Here is a 25433-nt window from a genome sequence, read left to right on the forward strand (position 1 = left end):
CTTTTTAGCAGTTTTCTCACCTTAAGACGCTTTGAAAAATCTCCTGAAGGCTCAGCATGTAAATATTTCAAAACATACAAGAGAGAGATACTATAAACACCACAGTCAGCTTCAGGAGTGGGAAGAAAAGGGAATTTTCCAAGAGACTGAAAATTGAAACCATGACCAAATGTGTTAAATTACCACAGAAATTAATAACATTTCATAAGGACTTTATAACATTTAATAAAGGACTATAAGGAGTATTCCCAACAAACAGGGTCTCCATACTACCTACCACTAGAGTGGAGAAATAAACAAGCACATGGAATGTTTTCTTTTGGAATGTCATACTAGCAAGTCAAACAGTCAGTTGTTGCAAATACATTTCACACACTAACAAGAGCTATAAAAAAGCAACCGAGAGATAAAGAGATAACCTCAAGTAGCACCATCTGCTTCTTCCTCATCTCTTCTAGTCTATGAAGCAGCAGTGAAAACACTTGCACCTATAGGCGAATTCAACAGGTCAGTTGCTGACTACAGCAAGTTTAAGAACTTGGTGTAATCTCTCAGCTCTTCTAACATTAGAAGTCACCCAAGAAACCACATCAACCCAGTAAAGACCATTCATCCTAATTAACCTGAATTACTGCCAGACATTCCACCTAATTTAGGCATATGATTATATGGACATCTGATCAGCCACTGGTCCCTATTAGAGAGCGTCCCTAAAAAAATCATTCCAATTCAGGATCAAGTTTAGCAAGCCATTTAAAGTATACATTGGTAGGTGTAAATCTGCCATTTTAACCATAATTATTTAAAACACAAATGACTGATGACAACTTCCATTACTCAGATATTCTTCTGTCTCTAGAGAAGACAGATTTAAAAGAGTACAACATTTCTACAAGACAGAAGCTAAACTGGGTTGCTGTAAAATCTCAAGGACGTTCTAGAACCAGTATTTCCAGAAAATATTTTATTGTTGGTCATGTAAAACTGTCTCAACATGAACCCCAAATTAATTTTTTGCTAAATTATCTACAAATGGAACAGGTATTCTACAAAGAAAAAATTCTACTGACAACAAAAGTCAAGGAGGAAAAAAAAATTAGGAATGTCAAAACTAACAAACTGAAATTTAATATTCTAGAAGATATACCTTACTGTAATGATATAAGTAGCATTCTAACTGGATACGTATCCTGGAAATGAAGACATAGATGGGGATCCTAGAATGCTAAAGTGGAAATCTTAAAGCCACAATAATTGGATGTAAATGCACAGGAAACAAGCAAGAAAACGCATGGAATTTGACCACAAGCTGCTTTTGTCCTTCAGAGAATCTGCAAACATCAAAGCTCTTTTTGCATCTGATCTGCAGCCTATTGTCTTGTTAGAGGCCTTAACAGACCTTTAGACCTGAGGGGTCAAAGCAGATCTTTCACAAGCAAAGCTCACCAACCTCTTGGGATTTTTGCTACCTCCTTTTTTCAGTTCTTCACTTCCTATAAAATTTGTAAAATCTTTTCTATTTCCTTTCCTATTGCTCCCCACAAGCTTATTTTATTTAATAATTTACAATATTTGCACACCACTTTTCAACCATAATAGATTCTCAAAGCAGTTAACAATAACTCCATTGGATTGATACAAGGATCTTATTGCCATTCCAATGATAGATATGGAATACTGGGTGAAGTCTGGTATCCCAAGATTTTGAGTTCTACTCCCCTGAATGATGGATGTGGCAAAACAGTGAGGATTGAAGCATATGTTTTTCTTGAGTCCTCTCCCAGTTCATCAGATGTTTCTGTTGCTGCCTTATTTACTCTTTCCTTCTCAGCCAGAACAGGGTCCCCCAAAAGTTTACATTTTAAATAAAGATGTGCAATATTTTTCACATTTTTATGCCACCCTTCCTCCAAGGAGCTCAGGGTGGTGTAAATGGTTCCTTCCTTCCATTTGTCTTCACAACACCACTGTGAGGAAGGTTATGCTAAGACATAATTAGGTCACACAGGAAGCTTCATAGCTAAGCAGGGATTTGAACCTAGATCTTCCAGGTCTAATTTCAGAACCACTACGCCATCCTGGCAACATATTAGTTAATAGTATTTATGAAAGTCTAGGGAGAGGGCAGACTTTAAAGATGCCAACCCACAGAAGCAGCTCTTCGATGGCGCTGCAGTCTTTTGGACTGCACAGAATTCTCTCCTGGCATAAAATTCCTTCTCTTCTACTATATCACGGGACACAGATGTTACATCTCCTACCTTTCTACCTTCATTTCTAAACAGAAATCTTTGTAAATCTATTAGAAACCTCCATTAAGCTCAACTGCTTCACCTCCATCTATTATTAAAAGCATGGTAAGGGCCTAAATTATGTAGCCTTAGTGATCTTGCATCCAAGATGACTCAATTAAATCATGTGAATGGAGTAATGTAATTTACTGTCCTGCACTGGCAGACGATATGCCTGTTTTATACCTTAGTACCATAAAAACATCTGACCCATGTGCAAGCAAGGGGAATTATTACTCAAGTGGATATCAAATTCACTAAGAAGTTAGTTAACATCAAATAAAGTCCTACTGATAGCCTGAAAGTATTGCAAAGAGTAGCTTTTGGAAAAGGATTTTACCACTTTCTGTAGGTACCACTGAAGCTAGGAGTGTAGCCCTGATGTTCTTATACCCATTTCTGTGATGTCTGGCCAACACTATAATTACGTTTTAATGTTCTCATTGAATAAGTTCCAAATATTTCCAACAACATGCAAATCATGCAGGTGTCTACCGAAGCAGCCAGCAAATCAGTCTCAAGAGAGGAAACTTGGGCTGGAAGTAGGCTATATGCCTAGATTAAAGCCACTGGGTGGGAAATGTTCCACAATTACCACTTTCTAAGTGCTACTACATAAGAACATAAGAACATAAGAACAGCCCCACTGGATCAGGCCATAGGCCCATCTAGTCCAGCTTCCTGTATCTCACAGCGGCCCACCAAATGCCCCAGGGAGCACACCAGATAACAAGAGACCTCATCCTGGTGCTCTCCCCTACATCTGGCATTCTGACTTAACCCATTCCTAAAAACAGGAGGTTGCGCATACACATCAAGGCTTGTAACCCATAATGGATTTTTCCTCCAGAAACTTGTCCAATCCTCTTTTAAAGGCGTCTAGGCTAGACGCCAGCACCACATCCTGCGGCAAGGAGTTCCACAGACCGACCACGCGCTGAGTAAAGAAATATTTTCTTTTGTCTGTCCTAACCCGCCCAACACACCTTGGGGCACACTGCTTTTCACCTCTCTCCATTGTGAAAATTGCCCATTGACACCCACTCTCTGCTTCCTGGCCTCCAACCAGTTCTCAATCCACGAGAGGACCTGTCCTCTAATTCCCTGACTGTGGAGTTTTTTCAGTAGCCTTTGGTGAGGGACCGTGTCAAACGCCTTCTGAAAGTCCAGATATATAATGTCCACGGGTTCTCCCACATCCACAAGCCTGTTGACCTTTTCAAAGAATTCTATAAGGTTCGTGAGGCAAGACTTACCCTTACAGAAGCCATGCTGACTCTCCCTCAGCAAGGCCTACTGGATATCTAGAGAAACAATCAAGCTTCCCGGAGCAGAAGGGAAAAGTGCAGAGGGCAACACAGCGATTGCAAACATAAGACTGAAATCTGGGTCCTGGCAAATGGTTAGACAGCACAACTATGCAGTCCTTCGGTATACCAAATTTGGGGTAGTGTTCAGGTGTCTACAGAAGAATTAATTTATTTCACAGCATACCTTTCTTTCATAAGTGGAAAAGAGGTAATTTTTAGCACTTTTATGAAACTTCCCAGACTTAACTGTGAATGGCCCTCACTTCTGGATACCAACTTCAGAAGCTCCCCAATTTATGAACATTCAACAAGACTTTCAGGTCCAGTTTGCAGCTGAATATGTAAGGGTGCAATCCTAACCCCTTATGTCAGTGCTTTCCAGCACTGCTTTCCAGCACTGCCATAAGGGCAATGCAGCTCTGAGGTAAGGGAACAAACATTCCCTTACTTTGAGGAGGCCTCTGTGAGTGACACCCAACTGCAGGATGCAGCACATGTTCCATTGGCACAGTTATGCCTGCGCTGGAAAATACTGACATAAGGGGTTAGGATCGCACCCTAAGCCACCCAAGGAGCATTTCTAGGCTCCACAGTGAAACTGAGAATGTTCCCTGTGAAACAGACAACACTGTCAGTGTAATCAGTGAATCACAAAATCACAGTGAAATTTATAGCTAGAACAACAGAGAGGAAGCATTATTGTATTTACAAATTACAGCTCACCCCGGAACTTAATGTGTTCATAAACAGAGGAGCTTTGACATACAGCTAATCTACCTTAAAGCAACTATTGTCCTTAGCTCTACAAATTCTGTCAGCAAGGTGAGCTGTCAGAACAGACTTGCCATGATAACCTGTCAATGTGGATCAAATTTTAGAACATTTTAGAAGTGTCAGACTAGGACAGGAAAGACCCAGTTTGACTCTGTATTCCACAATAAAATTCATAGGATGACCTTGGGATAGTAACCATTGACTTAATTTACCGCACAACATGGCTGTTAGGATAAAAACAGGTAAACTATTTGTGCCACTCTAAGATGCTTGAAGGAAGAAGATAAAAAAGCAAAAGCATTTCAAAAGATCAAGAACCACTACAACCACGCCCAACTGCCCAAGCTGCAGATGGAGCTCAGCATTTTGCGGCCCACAGTGGCTAACCAGATGATTCTGGAAAGGTCAGAAGTAGGAAACAGCTCTGTCCTGCTGTTGCTTCTCAGCAGATTGCAAAGGTGGCACACTGCCTCTGATTCTGGAACCTTCATACAGCACTCATGATTAATAGCCATTGACAGATCTATCCTCCATGAACTTATCTAAATCCCTTTTAATGGCATCTAAGCCACGAGCCTGGCACCCTTACAAGGGGAAGTGTAATGGTGAATTCCATAAACGTGTGAAGCAGCCAGCTTCATGACTATCCAGTCCTGTCCCTTCGCTATTTGCACCATTATTCTCTCCCCCATCTTCAAATACGCAAGAAGGTTATAGCTAAGTAGTTCTTAGAGAGCTTGGGTCTGTCGTACCGCACCAACTTCTCAATTAACACTACTGTAGTTTTTAAGGTACGTATGGAAGGTAGTTTTGTGATCCTGTAGCCAGCATTTCTCAAAGAATGCTCCTAGGAGTCCTGGGATTCCTTGAGAACCCCTTAGGGGCTCCACGAACACCATAAATGGAGGCCATCTGCTTGGTGCTGTGCTAGTCTGTGCATATACCAGTGCTCTTGGGCTCCTCAAGACTGCACATGCACTGGTAAGGATCCCCCAAGACTCTGTTTGGGAGTGCAAAGGGATCCAGAGACCAAAACGTTTAAGAATAGATGCTATAGGAGAGTCAATTACTGAAGTGTATACAAGAATATAAAAACAGCTACTGTTTAAGAGTACCATTTGTTTTGCTACCTAATGCCTCAGTGAGCAACAATAATGCACGTTAAGAGACTGCACTCCCATGTTTATGGATCACAGCTGATCCAGAAATAATGTCCGAGTTTGCTATCCATGAAAAGCTGCCTGGGCAGGAGATTAAAAGTCTCTTCTTATGCAGGAAGAGGGGACAATACTTAGAAGTTCGCAGCAGCCCTCTTACCCTTACTTTTCACTTTATTCCTCCTACTGGGCCAAGCAAGGTTTGATTGAGAAACTGGTACTTCTGCTCCGTCACTACCACATAGGAAGCCCAGAAAAAGACTGCCTTGAAAAGGTCTCAGATATTCTGTTGTCTGGATGAGAAAATAATGGGTCCCCCCTTGTAGGCAAACAGTAGCAGAAGTTAGGCAAAGTCCCTCTCTTCTGAGTGAACTCAGTTCTAGCAGGTAAATCAGTAAAAAAAAAAAAAAATTAAAAGGCTGAAGCAACAAAACAGGAGAGATGCAGGGAGTAAAACCAGGATCACACAAAAAAAGCAAGCAGGAGCAACAAAGGCATGTTGCCAGAGTTTAGCAAGTAGATTAAAATATAAGAGGCAAATAAAACAAGTTTCCTGACACAGCTAATAGTGTTCCCATTCTACTCACACTTTTCCCAGGACTGGTGCTTAAGATCACAATGCAGCAAGGTGAGCTGGCAAGTCCATCCAATGCAACAGCAGCTGCCTCCCAGGTCAGACCTGGACAACACACCTAAGCATCTTAGTACATGACCTTAAGAAATCCAGGATTGATTTCATGGGTTCATTCCAATTGGATGATTTACAACCATCTGGGCATCCCTACCTGCCCCCTGACCTGGTCTGCTGGGCTTGAATGCTTAATTGGCTATGGCACTGCTTCCCAAACTTTTAGCACCAGGACCCACTTTTTAAAATTGCACTCTATCGAGACCCACCTAAGTTTACCAGACTATAAAAAATAAAAAAGAGCTAGATAGATATCTGTCTTCTAGAAGTAGTAATAATCAGAAAAAGATCCTCAATTATTAATTATCTCCGTATTATTTACACATGCTTGCAAACTGCAGGAGCCAAACTCTTGGCAGGGTAATTAGCAGCTGATTTTTGAATCGCTTCAGGGATTACGTTATCAGTTATCTGATGATTCCATCACCCTAATGCAACCCACCAAAAATCAGGTCATGATCTACCAGTGGGTCCCGACTCACAGTTTGGCAACATAAGAACAGCCCCACTGGATCAGGCCATAGGCCCATCTAGTCCAGCTTCCTGTATCTCACAGCGGCCCACCAAATGCACCAAATGCTATGGCACGCCAATCCCAACAGGTGGGCTGGCCAGGGTCTAGTATCTAAACCAGTGGTTCTCAAACTGGTGGGTGGCAACACACCAGTTAGCGTAAAGATTCCCCCATTCCTTTAAGGGGCGGGGGAAGGAGAGAGGCAGGGAAGTGATCCCCAGGGAAGCTAGCCCCTCCCCCACAAAGACTTACTGAGGGAGTAAGGCTCCCTCAAAGTTTGAGAAACACTGATCTAAACTGTACACAGGCAGTGAAGCAATCCACAAAATTACCTGTTGGCTTTGCAACTGCTCTGAATTTGAATATGCTCAGGGAAGCATCCCAGACCACAGCAGCAGGCTGTTTCAGTAGCTTTCCTTAGAATGCTAGGCACCACATAAATGTCTGTGGGGAGGCAGGGCAAAAAAGACCAAGAATAGGTCAGATAAAGACATATTCAAAATATGTCCCCACAGCATATCATCCTCTTACAGCAAAGTTTTCAATAGTATTGCTGATCACATTCCAATGCTGAAATTAAAAGAAAAAAAAATTAAGATTTGGGAGTACCGAAAAGGAACCAAAAGCTTTGTTCCACCTCCCTTCTAATTTGCAAAAACATTCAATACTTATGAAAAAGAAGTCACATATCAGAAGAAAACACAAAAGGAGTAATGTCATATATGAGGTGTGGCCTTTTTTTACACCATTGTACTTCAGCAACTAAGTGCTCTTTAAACTTGTAATACAACTATGGAAAAGGAAAGAATCATCTGGTTAGTATTTAATAAAAGAATAGAAGGAAAACTCCTGTCCAAAACCAGAGCATGTTACAATTACCATAAAGATGCTGCCAAAAAAGGTACTCATGTTAAAAGGTTCCAGTCTCCCAGTTATAACGTTTAAAATGGTTTACCATATGGATAAACTCCGTGCCCCTGCTAACAGCCACCAGAGAACAAATTGGGGTCAGGATGGTCCTTCTGTGGAGATGATCACCCACACAGAAAGTCATTTTAACTGTTGCAGTTAAAGTGTGAAGAACATCATGTGGTGATGCTGTTCTCAATAGAAAATCAACAATCAATGTGTCTCTGGTCTAAGCAACTGCAATGGACTAAAAGTACGATAGGGTACTAGACGACCAGATAAAGCTTGCCCCACAACCAATTTATTTTCACTATATATATTAAAAAAAAACATGCAATACATGTCTATGATTAGAAATCTCAAAGGAGAATTGCATTATTACCAGATGTTTTCTCACCTTTACATCCAATTTATCGCAACAGTAAACAATTACAGTGCTTTTCAAATGCTATGCTTCTACTTCAATTTAAAAGCAAAATCTATTAAGTTTACTCTATTCCATATTTTTTTAAAGAAGCTGTAATTCCACCTACAGTATACGCATTTGCAAAGAAAATATCCAAAATCATAGTTTTGCGAGTATGAAAAAACAGAATGTTTTGAATGAGCCCAGGGGTTTTAGACCTTGTAATTTAGTGATAGTTTTGCTTTGGGTTTTCCTGACCTGTCCTGAAATAAATCATGCTTACTAGCAGATTCTAACACTCTTCGATCACTCTGCATCTCTTTCCTCCACAGACACTACTTCTCTCCCACTCTCTGTCTAGCCTTCCTCCCATTAAAACAAACAAAACATACAGTGTAACACCATGTTATTGCTCATTAGATCACAGATTAGTGAAGTGGAACTGCCCGAGGTTCACAAATGAGAACTACACTTCAAAAAAAGTCAAAATGAAGGAAAGGAAGTTCGATCATGGGGTCACCCAGATCAACAATCAAGAGAGATCAAGGAGGAGGAAAGACACCCCTTCCTAAAATGTTCTGTACCATAAATCCAAATACCAATCAAACAGGTCTGCCCTCTCCCAATTCATTTTTGACATTAACATTAAGAGATTCTTTTCCTCAAATGCAAAAAAAAGATTTTAGGAAACCCTAGCATTCCTGTTTTTTTACTAAAACATACTGGTTACTTCTCTGTCTCAGGCTCTTTGCAAGAATCTTAGATGTATGTCTGTGGGGTTCCCAAGCAATTATCTACTGAGATACTGACTAAACAGAACAAGCAACAACAGAAGTAAATCACAATCCTTCAGACCAATTTCTGAGTCCGAACAAAAATTTTCAAAAAAAGGAACAGCACAATCCCATGCATGTTTACTCAGAAATAAGAGCCATGGTTTAATGGCACTTACTCCCAAGTGTTAGTTATCAAAAACCTATTCCAATACAGAGATATCTATATCGATTTTGGAGGCTGGGAAAAAACTGAGGGGATAAGACCTTCCAAATAGCTTTAAACTTTAAGCTTTATCATTAGTTTATAACATTTTTGCTTTGTTCTCAAATATTTCAGATTTCATTCCCCTTACATAACACTGGACTGCTTTCTTGCATACACTGACAAACAGATGTCCCTGTATTTCAACTGTATTGAAAAAACATTTATGTTCTCAGATTCCACGATGACCAATGTATAAGCACATCATCATTACAAGAATTTAATTATATTCATAACTCTACTTCTAGTTTTATAAGGATTGATCCCAGATGTTACATAGCAGGTATGTCCTGTTTCTCTGAGGGTGTATGTTTGCTGCTGCTGAATCAGTGCTCACTGTAGCAATGAGAGGGGAGAATGACTTCCTATTCATCTAACAAAGTGCCATTATATACCAGACAAGCTACACTTAGGAACAAATAATGGGACAGACATTGCCCTTGGCATGATCTTTAATTCAAAAATTCAACAGAGCCCACTTGACAGGAACATTTACAGATTATAACATAGTTGCACAAGATTCTCTCACAAGTTAAGGGATTGTAGTGAGTGAAATACTTCTCTTTAAAAACAATGTAGGTAAACATAATACTGTGAAGACTCTTACTGTATTAGACGCAATGCAGAAACTAGTTTTGATTCAGTTAGGCAAGTGCCACATACATGATGAATTTTAGTATTGCATTTGTGCCAATTGTGCTAAACAGCAAGTATACTAAAATAAGCAACAGTATTCAGCAATTTCTTAAAGTTTAAATGGAATGCACTGTATTTGTAAAGGTGCCAGGATGACAGCCTTAGGACAAGTCCTAGCCAGCACTCTTGTCATATTTCATTTCATTGTTGAATCTCACTGTTCCAATACTAATCTCCACATATTTCCCATATATATACTTGGCCCTCCTGGAATTGCAGGCTCACTAGTTTGATTTCTTCCTCTAGAAATACTGAATTAACTGCATAGCCATGTATACTTGCACTAATGCACACCCCCTAAAGAGACTGATGTCATGGGGGACCTTGGGATGGAATTATGGAACAGCCAAATTCTCAGATTGTGAAATACACATGTAGCTTGTGCTAAAAGTCGTTAACAGATAAAGTTAGCAGACTGAACAATTTTTTGAAGATTTCAAAGCAGCAGAAGAGTAGAACCATGGCCAGGAAAAGCTACAGTGCAAGACCTGCAATCATACAAATCTTTGCACCCTTAAATAAGACAAGATCTTTGAGGGGAAAAGCACAATTTAGAACAAGTGTCAACAGATGTTGAGATGTGATGCAGACCATGTTACCTTTTCAGTTTTGTGAAGTAAATTTTACATCCATCTGCACTCTTCACATCTGATGTCCTTTCTACCTCTATACAAAGATGCTAGATAAGCAGCCAGACTAGCTCATCAAAATATATTCTGCACATTCTAATCTGATATCAAGTGAAATGTAGAGGCTCAGTGCATGAGCTGGATATCCCAGGTTCAACTCCTAGCCAACCCTATATTATACTTTCAGCCTTAGCCCACAATAGGGAGATAATGGAAATTCTTGTTATGAATTTGTGTACTTCAGGACTCCTAGAGGGCATTTTCTCTCCGTTCAGTATGGATATAGTCCCTTCACTTGGTCAGTAGGTAGGGCCTCACACTTGTGGCATCTCTAAGACTGGGCAACTCTGTCCTTCCCAGCCTAAGGCGACAAAGCAGTCAACCTCCTCACCCTCCATAAGTAGATCAAAGTAGGCATGGAAAGCAGAACAGGAGCTACACACTAACTCCCAGGCAAAACACTGGGAATAGCAAGACAAACACTGACAGGGAACTTATCTCAGGAGATCCTCACTGTCACTCCCACTTGTGCAGGGAAGGCAGAAGTGGGGGGGGGGAGAGAACGGCTTACCCAAATAGTGGTGAGCAAATGCCTTCTGGAAGGCTTGGGAAACAGAAATTCACAGTAGGAATCCAGGGAAGATATGTACCCACAAGCAGCGACCGCCACTGCCTCCCCCCCCCCCAAAAAAAACTCCCACTGAATGATGATACCTCTCAGCGGAACCTTCCCCAAAGTTTGATAGACCCAAACAATGTAGTCATGGAGCCAACATGAAACAGTAGTCTTAAGGAGTCCTCATTGGGGAAGGAGGTGAGCATTTCCTTTAAAGACTTGGACTGTCTTATGTAAACTGACCATTATAAATGCAAATGCAATAATCTGTGTACATCCAGCATGTGCCGTTGTTTTTCCTGTTGATGCACAGGCTTAGGGCAAAAAGAAGGCAGAACCACCACTTGAGACCGCAAAACAGAAAATCATTGCAGACACTCGCCTATAAGTCGATCTCACAGATAAGATGAGGGCAGGTTTTGAGCCCAAAATCATGGAATTTGCTATGACCCTCGGATAAGTCAGGGGTTTAACTTAGGGAGGTGTCTGACTATAATTTTGTCTGATTTTACCCGAGGCCAGATCCTGAAAAATGCCCAGTAATTGTTATCTAAGAACTGTACCATCTAATTAAAAATAAAGTAAAAGATCATAAAATACATTTGTGTACACAGAAGTGGTGTTCTGCCAAATCCCAAGCCATGCTCTGCCTGGAGAATTATGCCCACTTTAAGCAAATTAGCTCCCCTTCTTTCCCCCCACAAATGACCCTGATTCTGCCCTGCAGTCCCACTGGACCCCACCTCCAGGGTAGCTTGCCTGTTCAACTTGCAGAGGTCCTCTCTCCTGCCAGCAGCCTCCCACCACTACAGCAGACCCTGGGTCATCAGCAGGTCTTGGGCACAGCAGCCACACACCAAACTCCAGTGGCTCCAGCAGTCCGTTAGTCACAAAGTTAGTCAGAGTATCCAGGGCAGAGTCCAAAGTCAATAAGCCAAGTCTCAGTCCGAGCTCTGATTCCAAAGTCAGTCAGTCAGTCAACCTCCAACCTGCACTCCTTCTACAACCCACAAACCCTTCCTGCCTCAGGTACTCCTTATATCCCTGAGGGCCCTATTGCCTTCAAGTGGCTGCAGCTGTGCAGCACACTCTGCTGGATCCCCAGACCTTACCCTTAAAGGGGCCACTGCTGACACCACATCTACCTCCTCACCAGATCTTCTGCGATTCCAATACAAGTGTGGGGGGGGGGAGCAGATCTCTATACAGACCAGTGCAAAAACAGGGAGAAGGTGCGGGGGGTGGGAAGATCTCTATATAGATATCAGAGCAAGACCAGTGCAAAACCCTTTGCACACAACCAACAGATGGAAGTTGAGGGGGGGGTCAGATCTCCATACATACCAGTGCAAAAACAGGGGGAAGGTGTGAGGGAGGGAAGATCTCTATATAGACATCACAGCAACAGCAGTGCAAAAGCCCTTGGAGCCTAATCCTATGTATGTCTACTCAGAAGTAAGTCCCACTATAGTCAATGGGGCTTACTCCCAGGAAAGTGTCGGTACGTACCTCTTTAAAATGCAGATAGGCTTTATCTTATTTTATAATGCAAATAACCAGAACAAAAGCATGAGGGAGGAACACTGAGTGGAAGAAAAAGGGATTGCTATACCCTACCTTCCAAGCAGAAAGCACAAATTGGAGAGATTTCTAAAGCAGCCAGCCACTGCTGCTACCAGGTGTAGCTCCTCACTTTCTCCTTAGGCAAGCCTGTCCAGGTGGTGCTCCCAGTCCAGAGCTCCTGCATAGTCTTGCAAAACAAGGCTTTGCAGCTTACATTCTTGCTGGGGCTGCGGCCTGTTTCTTTTGCAGAACATGGGAGAGCTCCAGGCTCCATGACTTGCTCCCATCATGCCCGCAAGTACAGGCTGCAGTCACTAGCAGCCAAAGAAGCACAGCAGCAAACGGAGGGGCGCTGCAAGCCAGAGGGAAGCTCATCTGGGCTTCTGATAGATGCCGCGAGACCCTTAAACCACCCAAGCTTGTTAGTGAGATAAGACGAAGGGGCAATCCAGGCTGGATTTCAAGGCATGAATTTTTTGCCTTATAGGCGAGTATCTACGGTAACTTTCAGCATGAATGTGGGATAAGGGAGCATGCTCTCCTCATGCAAAATGCATAACAGAGTCTGCCGAGTGGCTCTAACTCAGGCTCTCCACATAGAAGAGAGCTACAGGAAAAAATCAACATCAACTTTAAAGAACATTTGGCCATAAGCTCAAAAGGGGGTCCCATGAAAGCAGTGAAGACATCTTTTAGAAGACGTCTACCAAATCCAACTCATCTATCCATAAGTAGACTGCTCTGATGAAAAGAATTTATGGCTGAAGATCTGAAGGACAAGGAGGAATCCTTAAAAGCGTTCTTGTCCCTATGAGAGACTCCACTAGGTTCCCTTGTATCTTCACCAGAATTTTCCATGGGTCACTGCCCATTCTTTCAACCATCCTGACCACACTAATGTGTCCCTTCACTCTTGTTTCACCAGCACTTGTATTCCTCCATTCTTGGGTTCTGTGGTTTTTCCTCAGAGTTCCCTCTCACTGCCCCCTTTTTTTCAGTTCCGTATCCTTTCTGCCCTTCTGTGTCCCAGACCTCATCACCACAACCTATTGCTCCCTTCAGGTTCCTATTTCATTCCTATGCTTCACAAGTGCTTGAGCCTATTGCTGAAAAACACTCTCCACAACCAGTTGCAATTTTTATGAATATTCCATGATATTATAGCAGATATAGACTCATTTCTCATGTTATTATATAATACCATTCCACCTTGAAAAGGAATACATCATCAGCCTACTTTTCAGGTGTGAAATGCACAGTTCTATCATGACTGATCTTATCAGGTTTTGTAGTTATACTTTACTTCTCAAGAGAGGCAATTCAGGACAAACAGAACATGCCAAACATCTGAGATTATTCAAAACTCATCCAGTTAAAGGGAACTGAAGTTTTAGGAAACAATGCCAGTCACATGAATGCAAACAAAGAGGGTCTGTACGCAAGTTGAAATGTATGTTAGTTTGAAATATCCAGCTTTTACCGGCCCAGCAGTATTGTACCAAAGGAGTTACTGTACCTGTGAGAAATCATCAATGCAGCCATTCGTAATTGAGATATCTGTAACTTGGGGAGCAAGTCTATTTGACTACAATCTGGATTCTGCAGGGAGGGATATGCCACTTTAGTGGGAGGATGACTGGGAGTGGGGAGTTAAGAAAACTCCCCAACAGTCATCACTCCTATCCCAATTTCCCCTCCCAAAATTGATTTTGCCATGCAAGAAGAGGAAGGCAGGGTGATATTGCACCTATTTGTAATATATAGTTTGGTCTCCAAATAGTCTCTAGTGCCACTTATACTGTGATACAGTCAGGGGGATAGGAGACCTAGACAAGGTATTAGGAACTTGAGAAGTGGTGCACTTTCACAAACCTCACATGATCAAGACAGTTGAACTACCAAAGCATCAAGTGAGTTCAGCTGGGGTGGGAGAGAAATACTCAGGGCTTTTTTTGTAATGGAACGCACCGGAACGCCGGCACCATTTTTCCCCCCTCCTCTCTGCCCCCACCTTTCCCCCCCTGCCTGCACCACCCGCCCCCTTTTTTCCCCTCCTCCTTGCCCCCACCTTTTTTCCCCTGCCTGCACGACCCCGCTCTGCACTGCTGGCTAGGGAGGGATTCGAACCACCAACCTTGTGCTCCACAGCCCAGCACTCTCTCCATTGGGCTATAGGAAAGCCTATTGTCAAAGTGTTCAGAACTTTTCTTTTCTTTTTTAAGTTCCAGTTAGGACTTAACCCACAGTTAAGCTCCTGGAGTGAGCCCTCTGCTGGAGGCTGTGGGTTAAGTCCTACCTGGGACTTTAAAAAAAAAAGTTCAAAAAAGAGCCTGCCTGGGACTGAACTTTGAGGAGTTTTGCAGCCTCAACTGGCCCCCCTTTTGGCAACTAGCAACCAACCTTTATATTTTGCAGCCATGGAGCACCTTCCCACCTTAAAAAAAAAAAAATTATTCCTCAGTGGGATTTGAACCCCTAGCCTCTGGCTCCACAGATCTACAGTTTAACCACTGAGCCACCAGAGCTCTTAGGCTCAAAGTGCTTGGAACTAACACTTGAGGCACTGATGGCCACCAGCTGGGCTCAAGACCTTATATATTTGTTCTGAACACTTTAACTACTGTATAGGCTTTCCTATAGCCCAATGGAGAGAGTTTCCTATAGCCCAATGGAGCACCTCCCCACCTAAAAAAAATGGGGTGTTTCACTCCAGCTGTGGCAGGAGTGCTTTTGCTATCAGGGAGCTCACACGGGATGGACGTGTGTGTGTGTGTGTGTGCGCGCGCGCACGTGTATAAAAAATGGTTAACAAACAAACAAACAAACAAACAAACAAACAAACAAACAAACAAACAAACAAACAAACAAACAAACAAACAAATACAAGGTTGTGAGTTCCTGCACCTATTTTTTTTTTTTTTTTTACAAAAAAAGCACTGGAAATACTAATGTTATAATTGAGCTCCTATTCTGAGGCCCTCTGCCACATTACTACCAGGGAAGGCTTGCAAGCAAAAGATTGGACAAATTTCACATTTACTTTACAAAAATGCAACCGACAAGACTATAAAACAGACTGAACCTTTATACTTATTTTAAAAATCTGAAATGTGCATCTTCAAAAGCTGTATGCATGGATAACCAAAAGGGCAAATAGATTCTTTAACTATGTGTGATACTCCACTGAATCATATCGCCAGCTTCAATGACCACCAAGCCTCTGTGGGCCAAAAAAAGCCATGAGAGAATACCTAGATAAAAATCAAACTCCCCAGAATGGATAAGCTTGCCACACACACAAAACTGTGAGCTGACAAGAAGGGAAAAAAGCCTGAACAGGCAATTAAAAGGGGGAAAAAGCACAAGGCCCAGATGGGTTTTCAATGGAGTACATTTTCAATGGGTATCTATAAGGGCTTCCTAGACAGCATTATAGAACCATTCAGACAAAGGTTCCTGGACGCCATTCAAAACAAAGCCTGCATTATAGTAATTAGCAGAAAATGGAATGCTTAATTAACTGGGAAAGAGTCTACACTTTGCTCATCATACAGCCCCATCAACCGATTTAGTTGGATGCCAAGAAAATAGTAAGGCCTTGGCTCTAAGACTAGAAATATATATTTTTAAAATTAATAAACCAAAACCAAATTGATTTGATCCAAGAGGCTGCTGCTCCTCAGCCACCCTTAGGAAGCACTGAGGTTTCTCAATCTATTTAAAAAAAACGGCTTGTTCAATAATATATCAGAAATGAGAGTTGGAACTTAATGTACTGAAGAGAGGAAACAATATACACAGATGAACAACAGGTTATTGTGTAAATAAGGGCTTTGATTATTGAAGTGACTTTAGGCTGCTCCCATCTGGGTTCCAACAACAGAGACATTCGCATAAGAAAAACCTGCACTGGGACAAACGGGGACATTTTAAAAAATCCTGGTATTTCAGAAGTATATTTCTAAAGTGCGACTCCTAATATAACATCTGAAGCAGGAACTCTTATTTCACTGCAGGCAGATCATCATGTTCCAGGGATTTTTGAACATACGGACATCACTGGACAAGCAAGCCTCTGCTTCAGATACAACATCAGAAGCATTGATACAGAACTGAAAAGCAAGCCAGGTTTCTTATATTCCCAGATTAAATGTTTAGATCCACTTTGCAAATATGAAATATGACCCTGTTGCTATGGCCTGGCCCTGACAGCTCAGGCATCTTCAGGAGCAAGGGGCTCCTCAAGAGTGGGAGAGCAATACAAGTACTGTCCAAATCCAGCCCCCAGGTTGGAGATCTCCCTGGGAATAGGGTCTGAGTTCTCACAAGATCTCAGGCCGGTTACATGGCTGGAAAGGGTGGGCCAGCTGGCTGGCTGCTGGGTTCATAAGGAACCCAGCAGCCAGAGGAAGAGGTTGCTCTTCCATGAGCCTGGGCTCCTCAAAGAGAGCTGGGGAAGCTACAGAAACCCCATCTATCCTTAATTGGCCTGTCGGTTACCTTGGAGGGGCAGCATCCATTGCTCCATGTACAGCCTGACCCCGGGAGGGGCAAGGAGGAGAGAGGGGTGAAGGCACCCAGGGAAGGCAGCAACAATACCCCTGGATGTGGGGTGACCCCTGGAGACCACCTTGCCCTGCCCTTAAGGGGGTGCAAGGAAATACCTGCTTACCTGAACCCAGTCAGCCCACGAGGCCCCAACCCCCCCCCCAGAAGGCCTCCAGGCAGCCGTGAGCCTCTTCACAGGACACCAACAACCGTGTCTAGGCAGAGATATCTTCCTATGATGAAACTCATGTTGACTTGTGAACCAGGCCCCCTGTGACGCAACAAGAGGTCCAATGAATGTGAAATCACCTACCCAAATTAACCGCCTCTTCCAAAAGCAGTCTCTGTGGCCCATCCCAAGGAGAAGTAAGTCATTCACACCATGTCCAGCCTCCGGATTAGAGCCAGACCACCTGGGGGAAGGTGGGGTCCCGCTGTGGATGTCACAGACCCCAACGGAAGATCTTCCGCATGAGGAACCCATATGCACAGAACATATGACTAAGAGAAACAGCACACATCTTAAGCGTCAGCTTAATTTGTTGCAAGGGCAATTTTTAAAAGGCTAACAATGTACCAGTTTTAAACTGAGGAACAGGAATAATGGAATGGAAGAATACAGCAGACAGAAATAGTCTCCATGCATGAGGGGAACTGGAATGACCCAAAAAGGAAGCAAGATGCAAGTCTATTAAGTTTCAACATATGCAAGCAATTCCATTGAACAATTTTGGATTTGATTGTTTCATTTGCAAATTATGCTACGTGTGGTTTTTTTTATTAACGGGTTGGATAAACAATGTGTACAATGCTATTTTTGAAAATGCCACATAGAGAAAAATATTTGCTTAAAAAATTTGAATGTGGAAAATGTACAGTACACCTTCCGTAAGTGAATATGACTAACAGCTGTTGCAAAATCTCTTTGGCTGCTGTACAGTTTTATGCAAAAGGGGTTTGTGGTTACTACTCATCACTTATACAGCGATGGGAACAGTGCTCTGCCACCTTCATAGTCACCCTTATAGTATTTTCTGGAGGCAGTCACTATTATTCTCATATAAAGGTGGATAAATGTGTCTGAGAAGTGATGACTTGTTCATGGCAATCCACTATGCTTGTAGTAAAGGCAGAATGTGATCCCAGATTCCCCAGACTGAACACCATCTCTCTCAAACTTTGCATGGTGTGGAAATAGAGATGACGTCTGCCAATATTACTAGAACTTCAATAAGTAATAGAAGCTGGGCCAGACAGAAGTTGATATTTACTCACATAATACATAATTTATAGAATTTGCCATCATGCAATGTGATAGCTTATTGGCTTAGGTTGCAATCTTAAACAAAGTTACCTAGAAGTAAGGTCCATTGAACTCAGTGCATTTGCTTCTGAGTAAACATGTGTGAGATTGTGATGTTAGATGGCTTCAAAAGGGGATTTGAAAAAAAATCATCATAGAACATAAACCTATCAACGATTATTAGCCATGATGGCTATATGACCATCCATGATCGGGAGCACCATGCCATTGAATACTGTTATGGGAAGACAGAATAGATGCGAGGGTGAGTGCTAACCTACTGGAGAAATCATGATGCCAGACCTCTAACCTGCTAAACTACTGGTAGCCTAATTAGTAGGGGAAACAGTATTATTCTTATTAAACACGATGGTCCTTATTGCAGTTTTTCTAGAGAAAAGTGTTAAGATAGAATTCCACAGATATAAAGGAAATTGGATATTCCAACTATTAAGACATTTTGTCAATCAAGGTCTAGGTTTAATGGCTGCAAGCCAAAGGTTGCATTAACAGAGGTTTATTGAAAGTTATGTTTTAGCTGATTTCTGCATCTAATTTCCTAGCGGCATTTTGGTAAAGGTTACCATCACAGCAGAGGGTATTAACATATTAATGTTTCAATACCATAAATGTTCAGACATTAATTCTTCTTATAATAAAAATATAATTATGTAGCTTTTTTGATAGAACCCAATGTTTAAAATGTTGATTTAAATGAAAGTTTTAGCTAAATGGAAACTTATGCCATAATATAGTACATCCTAAAGTCTTAGAGGTGCCAAATGACCCTTGGCTGTTTTTGCTACAACAGATTAGCTCCCTCTCTCAAATAATAAAAGGACACTATTTTAAATATTGTTGAGCAGGCTGGAAGTGCCTGGTGCTCCAGTTCTACTGAACATCCTCAGATGGGAGGCTACTGGGAGTGCCATAAAGGAGCTGAATACAATAAATATTAAAAATAAAGTGTGACTGCATATTAACATTCTCCTGGAATACAAAAATAGTCCCCTACTATTGGGGGTATACAATTACATACAATTAGATACAATTACATCTAACTGGCAATAGTAGGGATATCTGAAATCAAGGGATGAACAGAGTCAGGCACAGTTAATTGTCAGAGGAGACCAAAATCATTCAATAAGATCTACAAATACACTGTTATCTGCCAACATGAGCTGAAAAGGAGGATGGAGATACAGTTCTGTACCTTCTCACAGCCACTTAAAACACGTAACCATGTTATTATAAGGAGTGCATCTCAAAAAATTTCAGCACTACAAGCCGAATACTGACCAAGCGCAATATATGCAATAATTAAAAGCTACAAATATGGCAAGTTTCTGAGCTACATGAGTCCTGGAACGTGCTGGAATCCCTAGCATGTATGCACTACTGAAACAGAGACTCCTGCATTGGCTCGGTCATGTCGTGAGAATGGATGATGGCCGGATCCCAAAGGATCTCCTCTATGGAGAACTCGTGCAAGGAAAGCGCCCTACAGGTAGACTACAGCTGCAAGAGGGATCTGAAGGCCTTAGGAGTGGACCTCAACAAGTGGGAAACCCTGGCCTCTGAGCAGCCCGCTTGGAGGCAGGCTGTGCAGCATGGCCTTTCCCAGTTTGAAGAGACACTTGGCCAACAGTCTGAGGCTAAGAGGCAAAGAAGGAAGGCCCATAGCCAGGGAGACAGACCAGGGACAGACTGCACTTGCTCCCAGTGTGGAAGGGACTGTCACTCCCGAATCGGCCTTTTCAGCCACACTAGACGCTGTTCCAGTTCCAGAACCACCTTTCAGAGCGCAATACCATAGTCTTTCGAGACTTGCCAACTACTGAGCTACAAAAAATGGTAATGATGTCCTTTAAGAAAGGTACAAGAAATTCTACATTTAGGAAAGATTTTTTAAAGGCTGTATAAAGTTAATGCAAGGAACAGTATACTGCTGATTACAAGCAAGACTAAACCTTACCTTCATAGCTAGACAACGTGTACTAGATTTCTAAAAGTTAGAACCAGGAAGTGCAACTTAACTGCTAACCAATAGCACGGGAGTAAACATAAAAAGCTTTTATATAAAAATGAGTATTGCTGGAAGCTCTAGGCAATGGTGAAGAGAAAAATGAGGAGAGTGCTAAGGCTGTTAGAAAAAAAGAAAACAAGATTAAACTAATAGCAACCCCCCTCCCCACCCCTTGATTTAAAATTCTGAAAAAAATACACTGCATACAGACACCCTTGGGAGCTTTTGTTAAGTCAGTTAAAAGCATTTTTTCCCCTTAAGCAAGATGTAGGGAGGAAAAAAAGAAAGAGAGCCTAATCCATGCAGGTCCTTCATATTTCACAAAATACAACCTCACGCACAGCACCATTCTTAACATCAGAGCCCTCCGGCAAGGAGGAAAACACAAGAGCTTGCTATATTAAACATACCTCTTGTACTGAACGAGCTGCTGGCTTGTCTTGATGATTGGCCAATATTAAAAATGGCAAAGTGCACAATTGTGGGTGCTGAAGCGCAGAATGCAGTTCATTTCTAGCAGTTTCTAGATCATCTTCTGAAGAGGCACTGTCTAATACAAATACTACTCCTTGAGAGCCCTGGTAGTAACGACTCCAGTACTTTCTGATATTGTCAGCCCCTGAAATTTAAAAAACCAACAATATGCAACATTAACTAATCAAAAACAGTAATAGGATTGAGTTCTTATTTAACTTACTCTATGGCTTTTGCAATCTAGGCTGCAATATATCATATACACACTTACCTGGAAGTAAGTCCCACTGAACTCAAAGGGGCTTTCTTCCAAGTACACATGCAAAGGAACATAAGTAAATCAATCTTTATAAAATAATGTGGAAGCTTAATTTCAATTTAGCTCAGCTCATATACTGTCTCTCAGGAGTTGTCCAAACCCCTGATAGGTATTTTATTTATGATAGGTAGTTACCATTATTAATTAAAGAAAAAAAATAAGCATGTCTCTTTTATGGAATAAGCTAATAGTGGTAAACCAAAATAATTCTACACGTTTTGAAGCCATAGATACAGGCTCACTTTGTAAATCTTCAACCAGTGTTTCGGTGGTGGCCACTTCTGCCCAGGAGTAGCATTGATATTTTTATGCCCTCTTCGATCAAGAGGTGGCAAGTTGTGCAACTGCTTTTGAGACTCCTCCTCTGAAAGTCCCTTTGTGGCCCCCTGTGGCCATCCCTTTCCAGAGGTTTTACAACTGGATTTGTATTGGTGTGCTCCCTTAGCATCCCTTTTCACAGTGATAGATGAAATTGGTATCATGCCAGAAGACTGGCTGAATGCAGTAACAGTATCATTTTTCAAAAAGGTGACCACCATGATCATTCCAATTTTAGATCAATAAAGCTTTTGTCTGCAGTGGGTAAGCTGTACAAGAGGCATCCCTTGACCAAGATATCAGACTGGGAGCTCCTGGGATTGGAACAAATTGGTTTCTGTAAAGGGGCCCCAACTGTAAATCACTGTGTGGTTTTGGCTCACCTAGTTGATAAGTACATAAAGTCTCCTAAGCAAAAGCTCTATGTGGCCTTTTTGGATTTGAAAGGGGTCTTCGATTCGGCAGACACTTTTCAATTTGATACAGACTTGAGGCTGCTGACCCTTATCAGAAAGCTTCACACTGGAACTACATGCAAGGTTAACTTGCACCACTGGGATGGTTTAACCTCTAAAATTCTAGTGGGTAAGGAAGTGAAGTAGATATGCATCCTAGCACGTTCTCTCTTCACCCTCTTTCTTAACCATCTGGACTTTTTTTGCACCAGACAGATAGACACAGCCCCAAATTAGGCCCAAAACACATCCCAGTCTTACTCTATCTGCAAATGACACTGTGCTTATCTCACATTCACAAGCTGGCATTAAGACATCTGATAATTACAATTTTTGACTATTTGAAATGGAATTAACTTGATTTAAATGTTCAGAAACCAAAATCATAGTTCTCTTTCAATCTAAATCTTGGAGACCCCGGAAACTGGATTAAAAAGAGGGAAAAATTTGAACACGTTTCAGATACCTGGGAATTCACTTCCAAAACAATCTTTCACAGGGAACACACCAGAAACTGGTAACCAACTTAGGTCTCATAACATCTCCAAGTATTATGGTTTCTCTATAATCAGGGTAACTGCTATACTCGATATAATCAGGGTAAGTGGCATAAAAATGCATTATAATTCAAAGCCTGGCAGCCTTCTGTATTCAATGATATTGGAATCTGACTCCTTTAAAGGGGATAATTAGATGAAAGAGAAAACACTGGATTCTCTCACTGGATTCTCTGGGTCTGTACTCTTAGCCAGTGATTTCCAGAATGACAAAACAGATTGTTAGATATTGAGTCCCCAACTCTTTGTGAATCAGCAACTAGAGTTTGTTCCCCTCTTAATTTCTCCATCCTGTTACAACTTGGACTTGGGGCTCCATATCAGCATGCCATTTCTTTAGCAACATTTAACTTGCCGCCATCTATGGTTACAGAGGAGAGGTATATGAAGAATGCATTTGTCCCTGTAATCACGGGAACATTGAAACTATTCAATATGTTTTTATCGTCTTCAACGTGCCAGCTTCTGTTCTGCCTATTTGGCCTGGCTTATACTTAAAAGGGATGGGTTTTTGGACTTAGAGAATTCAAAATTCTTTCTTGATGATTGCCCAATAGATGCAATGGAGAAGGTTTCTAAGTTTTTAGTGTTAGTGTCTTTTAAGCACTCAGACTACTTTTTCAAGTTCATTTATGGTTAATCTTTATTTATAAATATGCTTCATTTTTTACCTTTGTTGTTACTGTGCTTAATTTTACTGACAGATGTTGTTAAATGTATTAGGTATGCCAATAAAGAATATTGGATTAAATTGGAGTGAATTCAGCAGACTATTCTTAATATCTGTATATCAATTGCAAATTCAATTACCTGAGTTTGGTATCAGTTTGTATACAAAATGGGAAATACCAACAACCAATGGGATGGTTTCTACATTCTCAGGGATCTCCCTAGATGCAAAGAAGTAGACGTGTTTGAAAGGAAAATGGGGGGATCCCAAAAGAAGCCTGATGAAGGAGAGCATGTTCACAGGCCACAGGGGGGGCCAGAATGCTGAGGAACTTGGCCAACTTGAGCCAGAATTAATGTTTGGGAGGTGCACAACTTTGTTTACACTTGATTAACACAAGCTACTCTTGTCTTAATCTTTTATATCTCTAGGGAAGTGCCCATTTATTCAACAGGCATATTTTGACCTGGAAAATGTGTCCCATTCTCTCCATAAAAACTATTTTTATTTCACAAGTTATACCTTGTCTTTGCAAATTTAAATGAGATGTCATCACCAGTTACTTCAGGATTAGAAGGCTAGATGCAACACAACACACTGGTAAGAGGCTCGGGGTGGACGGGAGGGTTTTTTGGAGTGAACAAAAAGTGCATGCTGGAGCTCTGTCTGCTAAGCCTAGCCTTGTACTGCTGCTTGCTGTATTTCTTTACTGGTCTCTCTGCCAGGTGGCAGGGGTCTGCAAGTCCCACTAATACCACAGACACCATCTCAAGTACCACCAGTTGTATAAGTAACACTTGTATCCCGGAAGGCATTCTGGGACACTATGTGGAAGCTGCAAGGCATTCTTGGGTGCAATGTGGTCGCTGCATCCAACAAAGCGGGTCATTGCGGCAAGAATACTGTCAGGAAATGGGCCAATCAGATCTCCCAGACAAGGGACTTCTACAGTCTAGGGCAGTGTTTCTCAAACTGTAAGTTGGGAATCACACTGAATCAATTTCAGGTGGTTCCCCATTTATTTCAATATTTTTAATATATTAGACTTGATTGCTACCATGGTATGTGACTGCATTTGGGGAAATATTCCGCCTTTCTCCCCAAAGGGCACCCAAGGCGGCTAACAATCAAGTTAAAATACAAACAAACAAGGACACAAACAAACATTAAAAATACAAAACTTAAAAACAATTAAAACAAGATAAAATATGTAGCAGCAGATTAAAAGCACATAGTAAAAAACATAATTTATAAATTTATAAAAACAGCCCTTATAGTGCCTAGAAGGCTTTCCTGAATAAAAGTCTTCAGGCCCTGCCAGAATGTTAATAATGAGGAAGCTGTCCTCAATTCAAAGGGGAGAGAATTCCATAGTGCAGTTGCCACCACCGAAAAGGCCCTGTTTCTAGCCACCATTCCCTTCACCACTCTCAATGATGGCACAACCAACAGGGCCCCTTCTGATGACCTCAGAGATCGGACCGGACTATACGGAAGAAGGCAGTCTCTCAAATACACTGGCCCCAAGCCTTTTAGAGCTTTAAAGGTCATAACCAGCACCTTGAATTCAGCCCGGAAACAAATGGGCAGCCAGTGAAGTCACCGGAGTAGCAGCGCGACAGGGTTAAACCACCGACCCCCAGCAACTACCCGAGCCACCGCATTCGGCACTAGCTGTAGCTTCCGGACCATCTTCAGGGGCAGCCCCACATAGAGCGCGTTACAATAATCTAATCTTGATGTCACTATCCACCTGAGACAGGTATGGCCGCAGCTGGCGCACCAGCCGAAGCTGGGCAAAGGCACTCCTGGCCACAGCCGACACCTGAACATCCAGGAGGAGCTGCAAGTCCATGAGAACCCCCAAGCTGCAAACCTGTTCTTTCATGGGGAATGCAACCCCATTCAGAGCAGGGCGATGGTCCAGCACCCGCATCATGGATTTCTGCACCAGGGAGGACCTCTGTCTTGTCCAGACTTAGTTTCAGCTTGTTCGCCCTCATCCAGATCCCAACTGCCTCCAGGCAATGCTCCAGGATGGAGACAGCCACTCTGGAGTCAGGTGGAAAGGAGAGATAGCGCTAAGCGTCATCAGCATACTGATGGCACCCAACTCCAAATCCCCGGATAACCTCTCCCAGCGGTTTCATGTAGATGTTAAACAACACGGAG

At 42.0% G+C, this 25433-nt stretch overlaps 1 protein-coding gene across 1 annotated transcript in view; it reads right to left on the reverse strand.

The window, feature by feature from the left end:
* Positions 1-25433, reverse strand: part of ARL15 (ADP ribosylation factor like GTPase 15) — a 227815-nt gene that overhangs the window by 110967 nt on the left and 91415 nt on the right. The window contains exon 4 of the mRNA XM_066615185.1: positions 20879-21087. Within this exon, the coding sequence (XP_066471282.1) occupies positions 20879-21087 (209 nt within the window). The remainder of the gene's footprint in view (positions 1-20878; positions 21088-25433) is intronic.

The sequence above is a fragment of the Tiliqua scincoides genome, chromosome 2 (genome assembly GCF_035046505.1).
Source record: "Tiliqua scincoides isolate rTilSci1 chromosome 2, rTilSci1.hap2, whole genome shotgun sequence".
In the NCBI taxonomy this organism is placed as follows: Eukaryota; Metazoa; Chordata; class Lepidosauria; order Squamata; family Scincidae; genus Tiliqua; species Tiliqua scincoides.